General features: G+C 42.0%; 1 protein-coding gene across 2 annotated transcripts in view; it reads right to left on the bottom strand.

The window, feature by feature from the left end:
* Nucleotides 1-16,903, bottom strand: part of PRKAR1B (protein kinase cAMP-dependent type I regulatory subunit beta) — a 92,492-nt gene that overhangs the window by 72,674 nt on the left and 2,915 nt on the right. For both annotated transcript variants that reach the window (XM_041462503.1, XM_041462502.1), the window contains exons 3-4: nucleotides 8,881-9,051; nucleotides 4,973-5,064 (exon numbers count right to left, since the gene is read on the bottom strand). In XM_041462503.1, the coding sequence (XP_041318437.1) occupies nucleotides 4,973-5,064; nucleotides 8,881-9,051 (263 nt within the window). The remainder of the gene's footprint in view (nucleotides 1-4,972; nucleotides 5,065-8,880; nucleotides 9,052-16,903) is intronic.

Here is a 16,903-nt window from a genome sequence, read left to right as displayed (position 1 = left end):
ACTTCAAAAAACTTTAGGATGTAAAATGATTACAAATTGAAGAAATAGTCTGAGAAAATAGATATACTGAAAGTAAAGACACAACAGCTAAGAACATTAAGGGAGGGGTGACCAACAGCTTAAATACATGGTGAAAATTCATGGGCAAAGTAGCACTTTTGCAGGAAAGAAACCACTGATTACAGTCTCACATCCTAAACAGGACTCAAAAATATCCCATTGCTGTGAAAAATTTAAATAAACAAGCAAGACATGGAGCAACTGGGGAGAGGAGAGAACAACAAAAATGGTAAGTAAGGTAAGGCTGAGAAACCTGGTCTGCACAGTGCCAATGTTCATCTTTACATCTTGGTCCCAACAAGCACAGGTATTAAAAAATGCTCTTTATCTTCCCACCTTAGCCACGCAGGAAACACAAAATAGTAAATATAACGCTGTGTACTGCTGAAATACATGCAGCCTTCAAGTTCATTTCTTGGTGGTTTTTTTGTGTCTTCAAAAGAGCTCAACATTTTAGTAAAACCATTAAATACCGTTTTGTGTCCTTTGCTTTGAAAGCTGTTTCACACCATTATACTGTTCAAATAAACCAATTTATTAATAATGCAAGTAATAAAATACGCCAAAATATTCTGAAAGCTGTTGCAAGCCTTACAGCTGCCTGTAAGGCAGTACATTAGTAACAAATGCTTCCAAAAATTACATTAGCTAAACACTGATCCACTCTCTTTACTCCTTGATGAACAAGTCTGACATAGCATTTACACACAGATGTGGTGAACATTTAACCTTTCCTTTTATGTGGTCAGGAGGCCACTGAGCCTCTGCACAGGGACTGACAGATGTGGCTCATGACTCAGCAGAGCAGACTGGCACTGGTGACATCCTGGAAGCAGGAGTGACACTCCTGCTGCTCTCAGCCCTGCTCTCTCCCCTGCTGGTTATTTCAGTTATATTTCCTTCTCCTCCTTGGCAATCATCAGCTTTGGGTCCAGCCTCCATTCCCACAGCAGCTCACCTCTGAACTTCCCCACTGCCCCTGTCCAGTAGAGACACAACGTCCTGTCAATGAAATGATGAAAAGTGACTTTTTATTTTTATCCACAGAAGCAAAATGAATAATTTCTTCCTCTTGATTCTCCTTTACAATTCAACATCTCCTTTACATCACGGCAGAGCCAAGTGGGTGTGCTTGTATTCCAGCACTACGTGATGAACAACAAAAAATCTTCATAGCTACACTGCTGGCTTAGAAGAGATTAATCAGAAGAGGTCAGAAAAAGGTCACTCAGACTGGCCCCTTGTCACCAATTTTGACTTTATACACCATTTCACAACTAGGAGGCCTTGGAGGACATTAATCTGCTGGATATCCAGGAGTGGGAGAGGAAATAGAACGCTGCCAAGTTATGGGTGTAATTCTATCTGTGCACAGACAGGAATCCTTCCGTGGCTGCAGAGGCAGAGCAGCAGAGCAGAGGCACAGCACTGTCCCCACCAGCCTCCCCCACGTGCAAAACTCCCAGGCAGCACTGGCCAAAAGAAGGGGGGATGCTGGTGCAAACCCTAAATCATCTTCAGAGTGGCTCTGAATCGTGAGATCGCCTTAGAGCCAGAAGGGATAAGATCAGCAAGGAAATTCCCCTCAAGACAAACCAAATTCAAATAAGTAGCAGCTCCTCACAGCTAAAACCACACTCCCACTTCAGGTAGTGGGCATTTTGGCACTGGCTTTGAGAGAACCAGGACCTTCCTCCAGAGTTTAACCAAGTCCCACGAGAAAACAGCGGCGTGCCGCGTCACTTCACAGAGCTGCACTGCTCTCTGCAATGTTAGCAGCTCTTGAACATCTTGGCAGAAGTTGCTGATAACTAGCTCTGCTGCTTTTGGTACTGTTGCAGTTACGTTTCCCTTTCCTTGCACTTTTCAGTGTAATTTTACACCAGAGACTCTGTGTGTGTAGGACATGGATGGCAGAACTGTCTGAAGCATGGCACAGAGAAATACGTGATCTAAAATAAGACTTGAAGAAAAATAGTTCCAACACCAGTGCAAAAAGATACTTGTTTACCTTAACTTCAGCATGATTTCTCATGCAACCAGCCCTTCATAAGGAATATCTGACACAGAGATTATATGCTACACTCTGCCTTTATAAATAAGGGCTTAAGTTTCACAGCTGCCAAGCAGCAAGTGCAACACAAGTCAGAGCAGGCTAACACAAATATATTTTTGAAGAAAGAAAAAATGTAAGAGTCATCCATGTAAATGAGAACTTGCTAGTCCAGCCTTCCCCCACCTGAACACCTCCTACATTTTGGTCAAACATGAAATGAGATAAAACAATGATAATATCTTCAGTGTAGAAAGCACTGAGGAAAACAAACACAAGCCAATAAACACCACCACTGCAGCACAGAAAATAACCTTACCCAATTTTCTACCACTCCAAGAGCCCAAATGAAGCATTTTACCACTTACTTCACTGAGCTACATATTTACATTAAGAAGATGCAGACTGGAAGTGATGGCAATGGTATGCTCTGACTTGCTGACTTCTCCACACTTGACAAATGCAACCAGACAAGGGTAAGAGCATGATGCCAATTTATTCCTTCATTTCAATCTTGTCTGCAGAGCAGAATATGCATCCTTCTGTGAGCTCTTTTCTTTTTCCTGATGTCAGCTGTGCCCTGCTGTGCTCATCACGAGGCTCACACGAGGCCTCTGGACCCATCCCTGAGCAGGGAATGCTCTGTACCTGGCCATGCTCCAGTGCACAGCCCAGGAGCTCCTGAATCTTTTGACAGCAGAGGCAGAATACACCTGGCCAAGACTTATTTTGCAAAAGCAAAGAGTCCAAAATGCACCTGCAGCACCCACAGGGGAGTCTGTGCTGGTCTCTTCACTCTGAACATAAATCCATGACAGAACAGAGGAAAATGGGACACAGGGAACAGACAGGAGAGACCATAATCATGATGTGCAATCAGCACAGTGTAAGATAAAGCACTTGTCCTTCAGACTTTGTCTCTCACCCTATTTTGATAACGAATTACTGAAATGTCCTTTTTTCCAGCCCAAAAACCTATCCTTTCAGTGCCTGTCACATCAGCATGCTGACAGTATAATCAGGATTTACAGCAGTTCTGTACAAGAGTTCTCCTCTGTGGGTGAAAATGCTAGGAGAAATGTGCAAACTTCATCCTCTTCTAATTACTCCAGAAATCTGCATGTTAACATGATGTCATTAAGACTGGAAAGTAATTAAACTGTGTAAACATCTGTGAGAGGGAGCAAAATTTGCACTCTTGGAATGTGCTTTGACTGCAAGCATTTGAGTAGCCCCACTGAGGGACTGTGCTGCTGACATTCTGCCAGAACTGAAACCACCAGTGTAGAGAAAGTTTTTGTCTTTTTTAACCATGGAAGCACAGAAAAGTGGGGTTGGTGAGGAGTTGCTGAGCTCAGTGAGCCTCACCTGCTGCCAGGCAGGGCTGATCTTGTCCTTGCTGGCAGACCACAGTCTAACCTGGCCTCAAGTGGTGGAGACTCCACAACCTACCCAGGCAATCAGAGACCTCCTCTTGGGTCTGGCTTGACTCTCTCCCACTGCACTTTAAAATTGTTTTTCTTTACCCTCTGGCCCACAGAGCAGTTTATCACTCATATAGCATTATTCACATGCAATTATAAGCTATTATTGCATCCCTCTGCCCCAGCTTTTATTCTGGAGGCCAAGCAATCCCATTCTCCCATCAGAAGTGATGTTATCTAGGTCTGGATCATTCCCACCACTGCTCCATGGATTTCCTCCAACTGTTTTTCCCTGAAGTGCAGTGCCCAAACTGGACACTGTGTTCCAGCTGAAATCTTTCCAACACTGAGACATCTTGCATGTTCTGTTTAGTTACCCCAGAAAAACATTAGTATTTTCAAAAAAAAGCTTAACATTAGTGATTATTATTCAGACCATGAGGTACAATAAGTTCCACATAGTTTTCCAAGGAACTACCAAAACTGTCTTATAGTCATAAAGGTGTTTTTCCTGCCTAAGGAATACTTCTGTGCACTTGGCTCAGTGTCAATCCATCCTGCTTTTACTAGAACATTCCTTCAACATGTCAGCATAATTCTGAATGCTACCCTTGTCTCCCCGTGTTTTAGCAGCCCTTCCCATCTTCATGTCAGCTAAAAATTCAACACTCATCACCTGTCCCACTGAGGCCATGAATGACAATAATGGTGAAAAGCAGAACAACTCTCCAATATACCTTTCCACTGGAATGATGGAGCAGTGATACCTGCTGTTTGGTATAATTCCATCAGTGCTGCACAGACTCCACGCTGGTTTCACTAAAGACACACTTCACTGGGTTTTTCTATGAACCCATCAGAAACATTAATGTCAAAACCATTACTGGAAGTTGAGCTGTTTGACCTCCTTTGTGCCTCCCCCAGCTGTACAGCTTGCTATCAATTCTGGAAAGATATTTTCAAGCCTTTAAAAGTCAGATTGGCTGTTACTGAACTCCTTGGTCTCCTTCAGGTGCTTATACATAATTTGTTTGCTCCAGTTTTACCAAGAGCAAAACAATTTACCTGTCATTCCCTTTTATCTCTTTACAGACATTATGCTTTTCCTTTCCCACTTACTCAGCACTTGACCTGTCTTGCCTGAGTTTCAGAAGTAAAGACAAATGCTTCTGAGATTGCTTTAGCTAATTAAGTTATCTAGAATAAAGTTTATCAGGCCCATCTGTTCTGAAAACATTAAATATGTCTGAATACACTCTAACCTGTTCTTGTCCTTTTTCACCCTGTCATAATACCATGAGCATGTCTGAGGGTGCATCTAGTGTGACTCAAATGCATCACTGGGAGCAGTTCTGGACCCTGAGATGAAATTTAATCTAATTTCTTGTCCTCACAGCAAGCTGTGAATTGTCTTGAATCATAAAGCCCCTCGTACCTTCGTTCATTGTCATCAAGATGAGCAAAGAGCACGTTCTTGGAGATGGCCTTGGCCAGAGCAGTCATGGTTTTATAGTCCTTTGGAATAACCTGTAGAGAAAAGAATGAAAGGTAATTACATGCCTGATTGTATTTCCTCACAAATCGTGACATCTACAGAAAATTCCACTGTTCAAGAAAATGGGTGTAATTTGATTTCAGGCACTGAGACAGGATTAGGCTATAATATAAAGCCACTAAGAAAGTAATAAATTACAGTTTTGATAATGTGAGGATAAGAAGTTCTGTTCTCAAAATGACACTCAGAAAGGAAATATAAGATCAGGGATGACTGCAGAGAAGGGTATCCATAAAATACTATAATTAGGAGATATTGGCAGCTGTGTAGTCTCCTTTCAAATATCTTGGACTGAAGAAAATGTATTTTATGTTCCTCTTCCTTCCAACCCATATCAGAAGCAATTGTGAAAATTGCGAAAATAGAAACATTTCTTTAGGAAAAAAGTAAAAGTGTGTTGAATACATCATATTTTTCAGTACTGTCTGTGGCGTAAGGAACCAAGCTCCTGATAGGCCCACTTGAGTCAAATCCTGTGCCTTGGCTTCCTGGCAAACAAGCAGAACTTCCACTTGAGAATGAAGAGGTCTTTATTCGTTAACTGGAGAGATGTCAAAAGTCCTGTTGTGCATGAATTTGCTCAAAATAAAAGTTGAAATTCAGGAGTATTTCCACTTTGGAAAGCTAACTTCCCATTTTGGTAACCATTTAGGTAAGATATCAGTAGATAATGTCTCTCTCTGTTTGCCAAGTATCTTCTCCTGTCAGAGACTCCAAGACTGGGAGAGAGACAAGAAATTTGTAACAAAATTATGACCTGTCAAAGATATCCATTGTCTTTGATAATGTGATTTTCCTTCATAGTTTAATTATAACAGGACAGAATCAAGCATAGCACAAGTTTTAAGCGTTAAATAAACCTTATTGCAATCTGAAAATAAAAACCTGTTTGTCGGTCTCAATTACTGCACAGTAAAATTCTGATAAGGGGCATTTAGCTCTCACATTTTCTTATGCTAGAAATAGTGTATCTGCAAGTTACTGCCTGTGTTGATGCACAGGTATTTTTCCTTCCTTCATCCTGGAAAGGCAGGAATACCCATCCAACCAAAAGAAGGATGTCTCAAAGGGTAAAACTGATGTAGAACCAGTTCCCACAAAGAATTATCAAGATTTATTTCACAGGGAAACGCTGCACTGTGAAGATCTAAAGCTAAACTGGCTTCAGACCTCTCTTGTATTGGCTGCTGCAGTTATCAGATTACTCCAATTAAGTCTAGAGAAGTACACATGTACAAACTGCATGTTTGTATCAGAGTGAAACCTGATCTAATTGATCTAAAAGCTTAAATTTCTCAGTGTTAAATTCAGCCAGTATCTTATTCTTGGTTTTTACCCTATCAGAGGAGCACTGGATTGAATTGCAGACCTGAACCCTTGCTCTATTAAGAATACACCAGCTCAGCTTACTGCTGATGAGCCAAAAGGGTAAATAATCAGATCACTAAGACAGCTCCAGCCTTTCTGTCTGATTATGAAATAGGATTGACTAGCCTTTCTCAGTGTAAATTTGCAGCAGTGAAAGTCACAAGGCTTTGTGGGTTTGTTGGGGCAGGGACACAGAAAACACAGGAGAGATTCTCTAGGTGTGACCAGGCATCTGACCAAAGCCAAATGCTGGTAAGAATCACTTGGCCATTTCTTACATCACTCTTCCAAATAATTACTGGATGTTCTCTTCAAGCTGATCACCCTCTTTAGAGCAAGATTCCTGTTCTGTTAGTTGTTAACTGTGTTGTCAGATGTGTTGACAAATATTGCTTTCTCTAGTTCAAGGATGAACTAACCCTCCACAGAGATCTTCCCCAGAATGAAACCATGCCATGTGCTTGCTCAAATCACAAAGCTAAATCTCTTTTGATTTTCTCTCCAGGGACATAACTCATTTCACTGCCTCTAGCACTACTCATGCTATAGCTCACCCCTTCAAGGGATCCTTCAAACTGGCTTATAACCCAGATGTGTTTCTATCCAACACCTGAATTCAAGCCAGCAGTTCTTCCTGACTACTATCTAAAATTCCATCTGTTTGCAATAGTCTAACACAACCTTTGCCTTGCTTTTTACTCTTTTAAATTTGTTCCATAATTTGTCCTTTCAGTGTCTCCTTTTATTTCTGTGTTCTAGAAATCACACATCCATGGGTTTCACCATGGGATTCATTTGCTTATGGCAGAAGAAAAAGCACTGACACAAATCCTCCCAGTGCTAGTTCTGTATTCCTTTCAGCATCTGTAGCTGTACAAGAAACTATCCCCTAAATTATTATTATTTAAGATCAGTCAGTTCCTAGGAAATTAAAATCATAACAGGGCTAGTCAAAGAACACACAGAATATGATCTGTATTGCTGCTTCTGGTTCTTGCCTACTCACGCTACTGTCAGGGCTCACTGACACCACTGTTGAGAAATGAAGAAAACAAAGTTTACTTCAGGTTCCATGATAAACATAAAAGAATTGCTCAGGGGAGTGGGAAGGGATGTTTCCTTTGATTTTCAGAAGAGTCAGATGGAACCCATAATAAGCAGAAACAAATGGTATCTCTTCGTGGAAGTTTTTTAGGAGAATATTGCAAAACGCACAGAAAGAGAAGTGTTTTAAAGTGGCTTCTGAAGTATCACACAAGTTTTTTAACAGTGCAGGGCATTCATTAATAGCCTGACCACAGTGCTGTTAAAATTTACCACACACTTGCAAACATTATTTAACTGCCCCAGGAATACTCTTACACACTTGTTTTTAGGATGAATGGCTCTCCTAATTCTTTTCTTCTTGGGACAGAAACCCCCAGAGCAGCCAGTGAACTTGTATCATAAGCAGATGACAAAAGCACATCTGACTGCGAAGGCAAAAAGCATTCTGCCAAAAAACAGTGACTGACAAAATGCATTCCCATAAAGAAAAAGCACTTTGAGTTAAAGCTACTCCAGGCGTGCACAAAAGCACATTAGTAGCATCTGTCAACCTTATGAAATACATTTTCAGCCTGGCTCCCTAAACAAACATGACATATGCTATTGTAATGTCTCTCTTTCAATAATCTTTGAAAGATTTAGCCAGTGTCAAAAAAAAAAAAAAAAAAAAAAAAAAAAAAAAAGTGGAGTTATTAAGAGATATTGAAGATATAACATAGCTAGATATTTTTGTGAAAAGAGGCAGTTAAAAAGAGAGAAGCCCAAAACAGAGCTCCTAGTGAAGAAATTATCTAAATTGGGATTGGCTTTTCTTCAAAGACAATGGTCACACAAAATCACCCAAGTATGGTCAAAAGACTTCCAAAATTCAGTGGGTTAAGTGGTACCTAATCAACAGGGTAAATACATTCCTGAGTGGTCTAGGAAACCTAAATTACTTAGATTAAACAAAACTTGAGGTAGAACTGACTTTTGGAAAAAAAAAAAAACAAAAAACAAACAGGAAATGCAGCAATAGAAAAGCTGTCTTGCAATAATGAGAGGTTCTGATCAAACTCCGAAGATGCTGAAGCCACTATCAAGAAGTGACTATCAAGAAAATGGCTGAGAATTACTGACCCTCTTAGACAGGGAAACAGATGAGCAGCACATCTCAAAAAAGAGGGAACAGTGAACACTGAAATCCCATTGATGGGGAAAATCCTCAGTCAAGGAGACAGAAAAAGACCTTGAGTGTGAAGACGGTCAGCCCTGCTCGCAGCAGCATGAGGACACCAACCTCCAGGCTGGCCCAGGAGTCCAAATTAGGGGCAAAACACGAGTCACTCGATTGCCTTGCACATCTGAGAGGCAGAGAGGTGGAGCCAGGTTACCTTTCTGACGTAGGAAACAGCATCTTCCTCAGTGTACACCTCTGCACTGACCCCCCCTCGCCGGCGCCGCGCCTTCACCACCGGGTTGGGGGGCGGCGGGGAGATCTCGTCGTCGTGGGAATCCGACTGGGAGCTGGACTTCTGCCGGGCCAGGATTTGCTTGCATTCTTCCTGCGAGGCAGAAAGAGACAATGAAACATCTCTTACTCATGGATGTAGTCAATTTGCCCTTCTTTTATGGCTATCAGCAACCCTTTCACGTCTGTGTTTGGGTGACGGTCAGCTTGCGCTGCTGAAAGAAAATTACAGATGTAATGAGAATAGCATTAACTCCAATGTGTGTACAGGCATTTGACCTGTTCAACTCTTTCTTACACAAAAGAAACCAATGTATATATAGTGCAGGCGTATCTTTGCAGCTACTCCTGGTTGAGAAAGCAAAACTTCCATTGCTTACTCTCCAACATCACAGCTGCTGTTTTCTCAGTTGGTTTGTACATGTCGTTGTCTCTAGTACAAACAACTTGTCAGAAGTCACACATTGATATATTAGATTGGTTTCTTCATCTTGCTCTGCTTTGCAAGCTTACTATCACCACAAACAACAAAGATGCTCCCTACTCCAGAATTTCTGCCATACAACTGATTTATAAGCAATGGGACTCTTTCCAAGCAAATAGGATCCAAGGTAGGCTCCAGAGGACTATGAAAGATGATGACTGGCCTAGCACCAGCTGGCCAATAGGGAGGTTATTCTCCAAATTTCATGCTTGTGAGAATCCCTCAAGAGAGAGTAACAAGAGCACAGAACAGTACAGAAAACCTTCAAGAAAGGAGGTCAGAGTTGCAAGATTGTCAATTCATACACTGAATTTGACTTCCAAAGGGTAGAGACAAACCAGATTACGCATAATTACAGCATTTTCCCAGAGCCCCTGTGTTCTATCCCTCAGCTTCCTCAGATTCAAGGGAAAGCAAAAAGGAGTAAAATTCCCTTTGCATCATCCATGTCTGTCAGTCAAAGGAATGGGGGATGTCTCCTCAGACCCAGCCCTCCTCCTCACCCCTGGCACAGCTCAGCCACAACACACTCAGTGTCCCTGCTGCTCCCCCAGAGCCCTTGGGGCTGGCTCATCCCAATCTCCACTGATCCTGCCTAAAGGCAGGGGAGAACTGGAGGTGGGGTGGACCATAAATTCTATTCCCTGGTACAGGAAACAGAGGGCATGAGCAGGAGGGCACAGGCACTGCAAGGAGGCAAGCTGGCTGCTGCAGCAGTGGCCCAGAGTTCCATCTGCTGCCATCTCCTCTGTGTAGGCAAACCCCACAGCTGGTAGCCCCAGGGCCATGCTGAGGGATGTGCACGTGGCCATCACCCCATGACTCCCTCAACAACCCCAGCATTTTTCAGACAGCTCAGCTCTGCAGCACTGCAGGCTACCCAAAAGAAAACACAGCAATGCTGAGCTCCCTGCACACCCCATAAACCAACATTCCTCCAGCAGAAATGCCAGGACCTGGCCTCTGTCCTACAGGAAATTTCCAGTGAGACTTTCCACTCAGAGCTAGGACGGGAGCGAGCGGAGGAGGGAGCATCTGGGAGCACCAGCACGAGTGGCAGATCACCAACATCACCAGCTGGTCCCACTGACAGAGGAAGTGACTTATCCACAGCTCATCAGGTATGGCACCAGAAAAGGGCAGTACAGAAAACTGGCACGAGCTCACAACTTCCAAGCTTGCAAGAAAAAGGGATGATTAATATATGTTTTGCCATTGGTGTTTACATCAAATCCATCATGCCACCTGTCTCTCCTGGTCTTATTCCAGTCAATTCCTGCACCATGACTGACACTGCCCTTCTCATTAACCTCTGACACCAGTCCTTGATGCACTATTGCTACTTGAAATAAATAACTGAACAGTATTTCCCATGCTGCATGACTCAAAGTAACAAGTCACACATTCTTGTTTTGAAGAAGGCATTACTGAAATATTTAGGGGACAAGCTCAGAGATAAAATGTAGAGGGCTGGCTAAAGATCTGACTTTTCAAGATCTTGACCTGCCTCAAAGTGCCAAGTTCTTTCTGAGATCAATTGGGGTTTAAATTTGGCTTACAACCCCAAAACTCCCAGACCACAATACAGTTGACCTCAGTGCTGTAACCAAAAATCTAGAATTTCAGATGTATTAAATCCTTATGGAAACTTTTTAATTTCACATTCAAATAGCAGCACTAGCTATGCAAAAAATCACTCAGCTAGATTTTCCTATAGTGTAAGAACTGCAAATACTATTTCAGCATTCTCATCAACTTTTTCCTTACTCCTCTCTGTCTCTAGATTCCTAAACTACAATCAAGCAAAATATTTCAAGTACAAATGTGTGCTATACATTACAATTATATTTAATATCTAGTGTTTAAAAACTAAAGCTATGACTGAATAATTTCAAATAACATTACTGACTGCCTATCTCTGATAGCGTTAGTGGTCTCTGACTATATTAAATGAACACAACCAAATTCACTTTCGTCATGGGCTTAACTGAAAGGCAGTAAAGACCTTTCTGAAGAATACCAGCTAAAATTTAACTAAAAGGCAAGTACAACAAGAGGGCAGTTGTTGTAGATAACTAATGGTGTGTAGCAGTTACACAGTTCTTTTTATCCAGAGCATATTTACTCAGAGAGAAGAGTAGTAGTTTGCCACATTTGAATATAAAAAACACTCTTCTCTCTCCAGTACACATTGCATAAAAGCCACTTCCAAGGAATTAATAAATAATATCTCCCCCGCCCCAGCACAGATTTATATACAAAAGGAAGCTCAGTGAGTAAAATTAATACTACAAAGCATGCTCTTAAACTCAAATACTTTTAGAAGCCAAAAAGATTTTAAAGGATTATAAAAGTGAGTTACGGTGTGATTCATTTTAAAAGGAAGTCTCTTCACTACAAACTCCTTTTATACAAACAGCAGGCAGTTGACTGGCTGGCTTTTCCACACGCCGCTGTCTGCAGTCTGGGAAGGATCCCCATTCCTGAACTAGAGCGTGCCTTTTGCAAGTAAAAGCCTTTGCTCTCTCCTGGGCTGAGCTTTCAGAGAGACGTCTTCCACATATCCTGGGGTAAAACTGCACAAATGCAGCAAATGTTTGAGAGGAGCAATGAACTGTCTCAAGAGGAGTTCTTCAAACACCCGTCCTCAGATGCGGCTTGATGTGAATCCTTGTGCAGAACTCAGCTTCAAGTAAACACCTCATCATCTTTTGTTGTCATGACAACAAGTGATCTCTCTCTCTCTCTCTCTCTTTGGATGGCACTGATAATTCATAATCATACTGTCCAATTATGTCCACCTCCAAATGAGAAAACACATGGAAGGCACAGCAGCAAGACAGTGTAACTGCCTTTGATCATTGCCTCAGATTGAAAGAACCAATAAAGACAACTGAAGTAACTAATTTATCTTTTGAATGCCCACTTTCAGCTACAAGAGGCTGAGGTATAAACCACGGAAATTTAGCATACTGTCCTCAGCATCTCCCCCAGATAACGCTTCCATGAACTTTTAATGAGTTGAAGCATTGCAAGTGAAGCAGCTCAATGCTGAGACAGTTTCTAGGTTTACCCTTCCTTTCAGACCACTGCTCCAGAGCACACACACGTCCTGAACCAGAAGCTTTCTTCCCTGTCAGCTGGAGCATTTCTAAACAGAAATTCACTTCCTCTCAGGCTTTGTCACTACCTAAAAACTCAGATGAGCTGAAGGAAGGAAAGCACCTCAGGGGGCTCCAAATCACTGTGCAGCCTTACAACAACATCCCAAGAAGACTTTTAAAAGCAAGTCAGACATTTGATATCAAATCTCAGTACCTCTGCTCTGCTTCCTACAATGTACACATTGCATTCAAAAACAACACCACCAAGTACACTCCAAATGGTTTTTCCCCCTCAGGCACATTCATAAACTTTTCTGCCTGGCAGACCTGGATTATTCACAGAAAATGTGCAGGAAGGTTCATGCACAGGTAACTAATCTCTCTTTGCACTGGAATTGACCCAGAGGAGATGCTCTCAATCCAGGAGGGTTTCTAACACCCCTCACCACTCCTTGGGGCTGATGATTTACAGCAACCAATAAAGGCCAAAGGCAAAGCCCTTCATTTTGCTGGAAGCATGGGACTGACTGATGCCATCACTAAAAGCAGAAAAAATCTCAGAGATCTTAATGTTCTTTCCAGTCTTATCTTTGCCAGGACAGACAATCTTTGTGATCAATTCAGCCTTGTTATTCACACAATCCCAATTATTGTTCCACTGCCTTCCCCCTGCTCCATGCTACCTTTTCTTCTACAGCAATTCTAATAAATATCTTTAAATGCACTCCCTACTATCCTACCAAGGTATTTACCCCCTCCAAAGTTATCCTCCACTTTGATTACTATTTCTGCATCCTCCATGGCCTCTCTGCATCTCTTCTCACTCGCAATTTCCAGTCTAGGCAAAAAGCTCCTGCCAACAATCCACCTACTCCGATGGCACTCCAGCTGCATGGCTGACCTTCCTCAGACCCTTTCCTGCCATTGTTTTACCTCCTGCAGCTTGTTCACACTTGTTGTCTTCCCCCCAGCAGTGTCTTCAGCATCTCAACCCATCACCACCTCTTCCCTACTTTCTTACATACGCCTCACAGCAAAGTGAGAGGTTATGTTACAAAACACAGACCCTATTTTTGATACTCAAAAGCTTATATAATCAAAAAGAATCATAGCCAGCCCTTCTGATTCTTAAAATCCAGCCAAATAACAATGTATGCACGCATAGCTTGTGTAAGAAGAGACAAGCCCACATAAAAGTGGATTAAGTAACCTGATGAATGTAAAACAGGGGAGCTTGAGATGTGGAACAAAGACATCTTCCAGGCAGAATTCCCTCCATGTTCCATCACTGCACTCTGGTTTTGTTAGTTTTTGGCTCTGAGACTGGGAAAGCCACTCACACTTGTGGACACACAAAGTGAACAGGGAGCTCAGCTCTAATATGTTCCACTCAAGCTCATAAGAGCATAGGTTTACTTATAACCAATTTTATTTCTTAATGAAAAAGCTTTTTTTTCCTCTTTCTGCTCTTATTCCCTTCATCCTCCACCCTTCCCTGCATGTAGAAAAGTTTGCCTGAGGAGGGCTTTAAAAATTCACCTCGTTTTCCTTTACCTCTTCCAAGAAAACTGTCACAACACTGCCTGGGGCTGCCTCTGGCAATCACAGAGGTCCCACCTGAGCTGCTTTTCATCAGCTCTTCCCAGTACTGATCTCAGGGGAGAGGCAGGACAGAGGCTGCCCAAGCAGCTCAGAAGTGGTCACACAGCCAGGGCACCTGGTGCTCCCACTCTTGTGCTTCTCTCAGCATCCCAGGTATGTTCCTGCACGCTTTACCAACACTTCTGACCACCACGGAGATACCACCCAACTGCTTGGCAAGCTTTGAACAATATTATTATTGGGCTTTATAAAACTGCTTAGTTAATGCATTTTTTGTATAGATTTTCTCTGTGTGATTTTGCCTCAAATCCATAACCTATCTCCAGCTTATCTGAAGAAAGCAGTGAGTTATACTTTGCATAATAATATCCCGTACTTTTAAGAATTAATTTCATCAGTTTAGACAGGTTCTGGTGGAAATTATTGATCAAAGGACTTCTTTCTGTGATAAAATACAAATACTGGGGAGACACTACTGTCGCAGAAGAAGAGCCTGGTGCTCAACCTTTGATGCTCGAGTAGCTTTGTTGCTGAAACTCCCTGTGGCAGGTAAATAAAGTATAAAAGTCTGTATTTTGCCAGCAGAGTTTTGCATTTATGTTTTATCGCCCTTTTCTCCGCCCGGTGCAGTTCCGCCCGGCGCCGCCAGGTGGCGCGGCGCGGGGCAGCGCTGTTGGCCCGCGGGGCTTTTGCTCCAAATTTGGCTTTTCCCAAAATTCCCCTTCCGACGGCACCGTGAGGATGCGGCATCAGCCTGCATCCAGACAACACTGCCGATCCGCCGGCGGTAATTTATTAGATCAAGCAGGGTTTTCTGCATGTGCTGAGGGCAACAGAAGGGGGCTGGAGAGAGCTCAGCCCAGCAAAGCCCAGCTCAGCCCTGCTCTAAAATACCCCACGTTAAAATGGCTTCAGCAAAGCCATTTTAAACACGTCCTGCGGTTTCCTGCTGCTTCCTCTTCTTTTGTGCCATTTTCTTCATTAGTTCTATTCTTTATTCCCATTCTTTGCTGCGGAACAGCTGAGCTCAGCCTGGCAAGACAACTCCACCTTTGATCACATAATCGTGGCACTAAACAGCCTGACACTGTGAAATTTTTGCAGTCTCAGTATGGCTAAAAATACAAAGCATTGCCCATAATTTCTCAGTAATTGACTTTTTCATATAACGTAAGAGCCAGAGATAAAATATGGGTTCCCTGGTTTTTCTGCTATGCCTCCTTTAGTCCTTAAGCAAACAGGACTAAATTACAGCTGTTAAAATAATGCCAGTTTCTTAGCTAACATCTATTCCTTCACTCCAAAAAAACCCAATTACAATCCCTAAGGGAAAGACTTTCCTCACTCCATCCACCAAGATCTATGCAGTCAGAAGGAAACGTAAAATAAATTGTTCAAAGGAAATATCACAGGTTTTAAATTCTAAAGTACCTAAACTGTTTTCAACTATTTTCTGTGCTCAAGGGCATGTCACAGATGTTTTACAAAGTAACTGTTAATGTGATCAGAGTAGATGTCATCTTGAAGTCCATAGGTCACAGCATATAAAAGTAACTTGCAAACTTTCAGAATATAGAAACATAGGCTGATTCCCAGCAATTACTGGCAACTTAAGCAGGTCCTGCCAGGATTAAATGAACAGAAAAATGTATATTAAAGTTTTCCCACAATTATTTTCAGAGTAATGGTTTTTGATACGGTACTTGATACAAATAAGCTGCATTTAGAAAGGCTTTGGGGGGAGTGTTCTTTGTGAAACTGGCACTCCTTCAGAATCAAACATCAAACATCAAACCTCAGTCTCCAGTACTTTATTCAGAAGTATTTATTCATGTTCTCCCTTTACAGCCCTCTCAGGCCATGTCCATGCTGTGGATGAAGAGTGGCTGAGCACTAGCCCAGGACAGTCCCTGAGCACGACCTCACTGCTGGCTCTGCTCTCTCCAATTCCTGCCAAAACAAACCTGCTCCTGCTGTGGTAGAGCTAAGGACGACACCTGGGCTGGGGGTGTGCTGGGGTCAGGGTTAGCCCCTGACCCATCCTCATTTAGCAGCAGGCTGAAGGCAATGGACCCAACTCTGATGTCATCAGAAGCTGAGAAGCATTTATGATCCGCTCTGATCTTGCATATCATAATAAATCTTGCTTTTATGAGTTGATTTTATGAGTTAAGAATTAGCAAAATTAAACACACTCTTCTATTTTTTTTTTTTATTCCCTTCTGTGGTAGCTCCAGTACATTGAGGTGGATCAAGATCTACTTGTTTTCCACAAGCTCATTTTTTAACCACTTGAAAAATATCCTACACTTCATCTCTGAACTTCCCACGTGTGTTTTTGACAGATAAACTGTTCTTCTACTGCTCTCTTCAGTGGAATGTGTTGTTTATCTCAACGAGTTTGGAAAATAAGCCCACAATACCACACTTAGGTGGAAAAATGCATGACTTTGTTTAGAAAATCATTATTAAACCCAAAGATTTTCACTCCTCTCCCTACATAGGACCAAATTAAAGGAGCTAATAGTGAATGTGGCACGTCAGTATTGCATATTCACAAAAATCTAATGAACAATTGCTAAATTCACAATTCCATTAGGATTCTTCAAATTACCTGTATATGACAAGCGTATAAAAACAGGATAAAACTTATTGAAAGATTTTTCTATCTTTAAAAGTCTTCCTTTTAACTGTTCTCATGCAAACAACGAAGTCAAAATATTATTCTACAGCAGAAAATCCTTCACAGTGCAATT

This window comes from Pyrgilauda ruficollis, unplaced genomic scaffold (genome assembly GCF_017590135.1).
Source record: "Pyrgilauda ruficollis isolate IOZ18807 unplaced genomic scaffold, ASM1759013v1 scaffold16, whole genome shotgun sequence".
NCBI lineage: Eukaryota > Metazoa > Chordata > Aves > Passeriformes > Passeridae > Pyrgilauda > Pyrgilauda ruficollis.
This window is presented reverse-complemented; position numbering and strand designations above follow the sequence as displayed.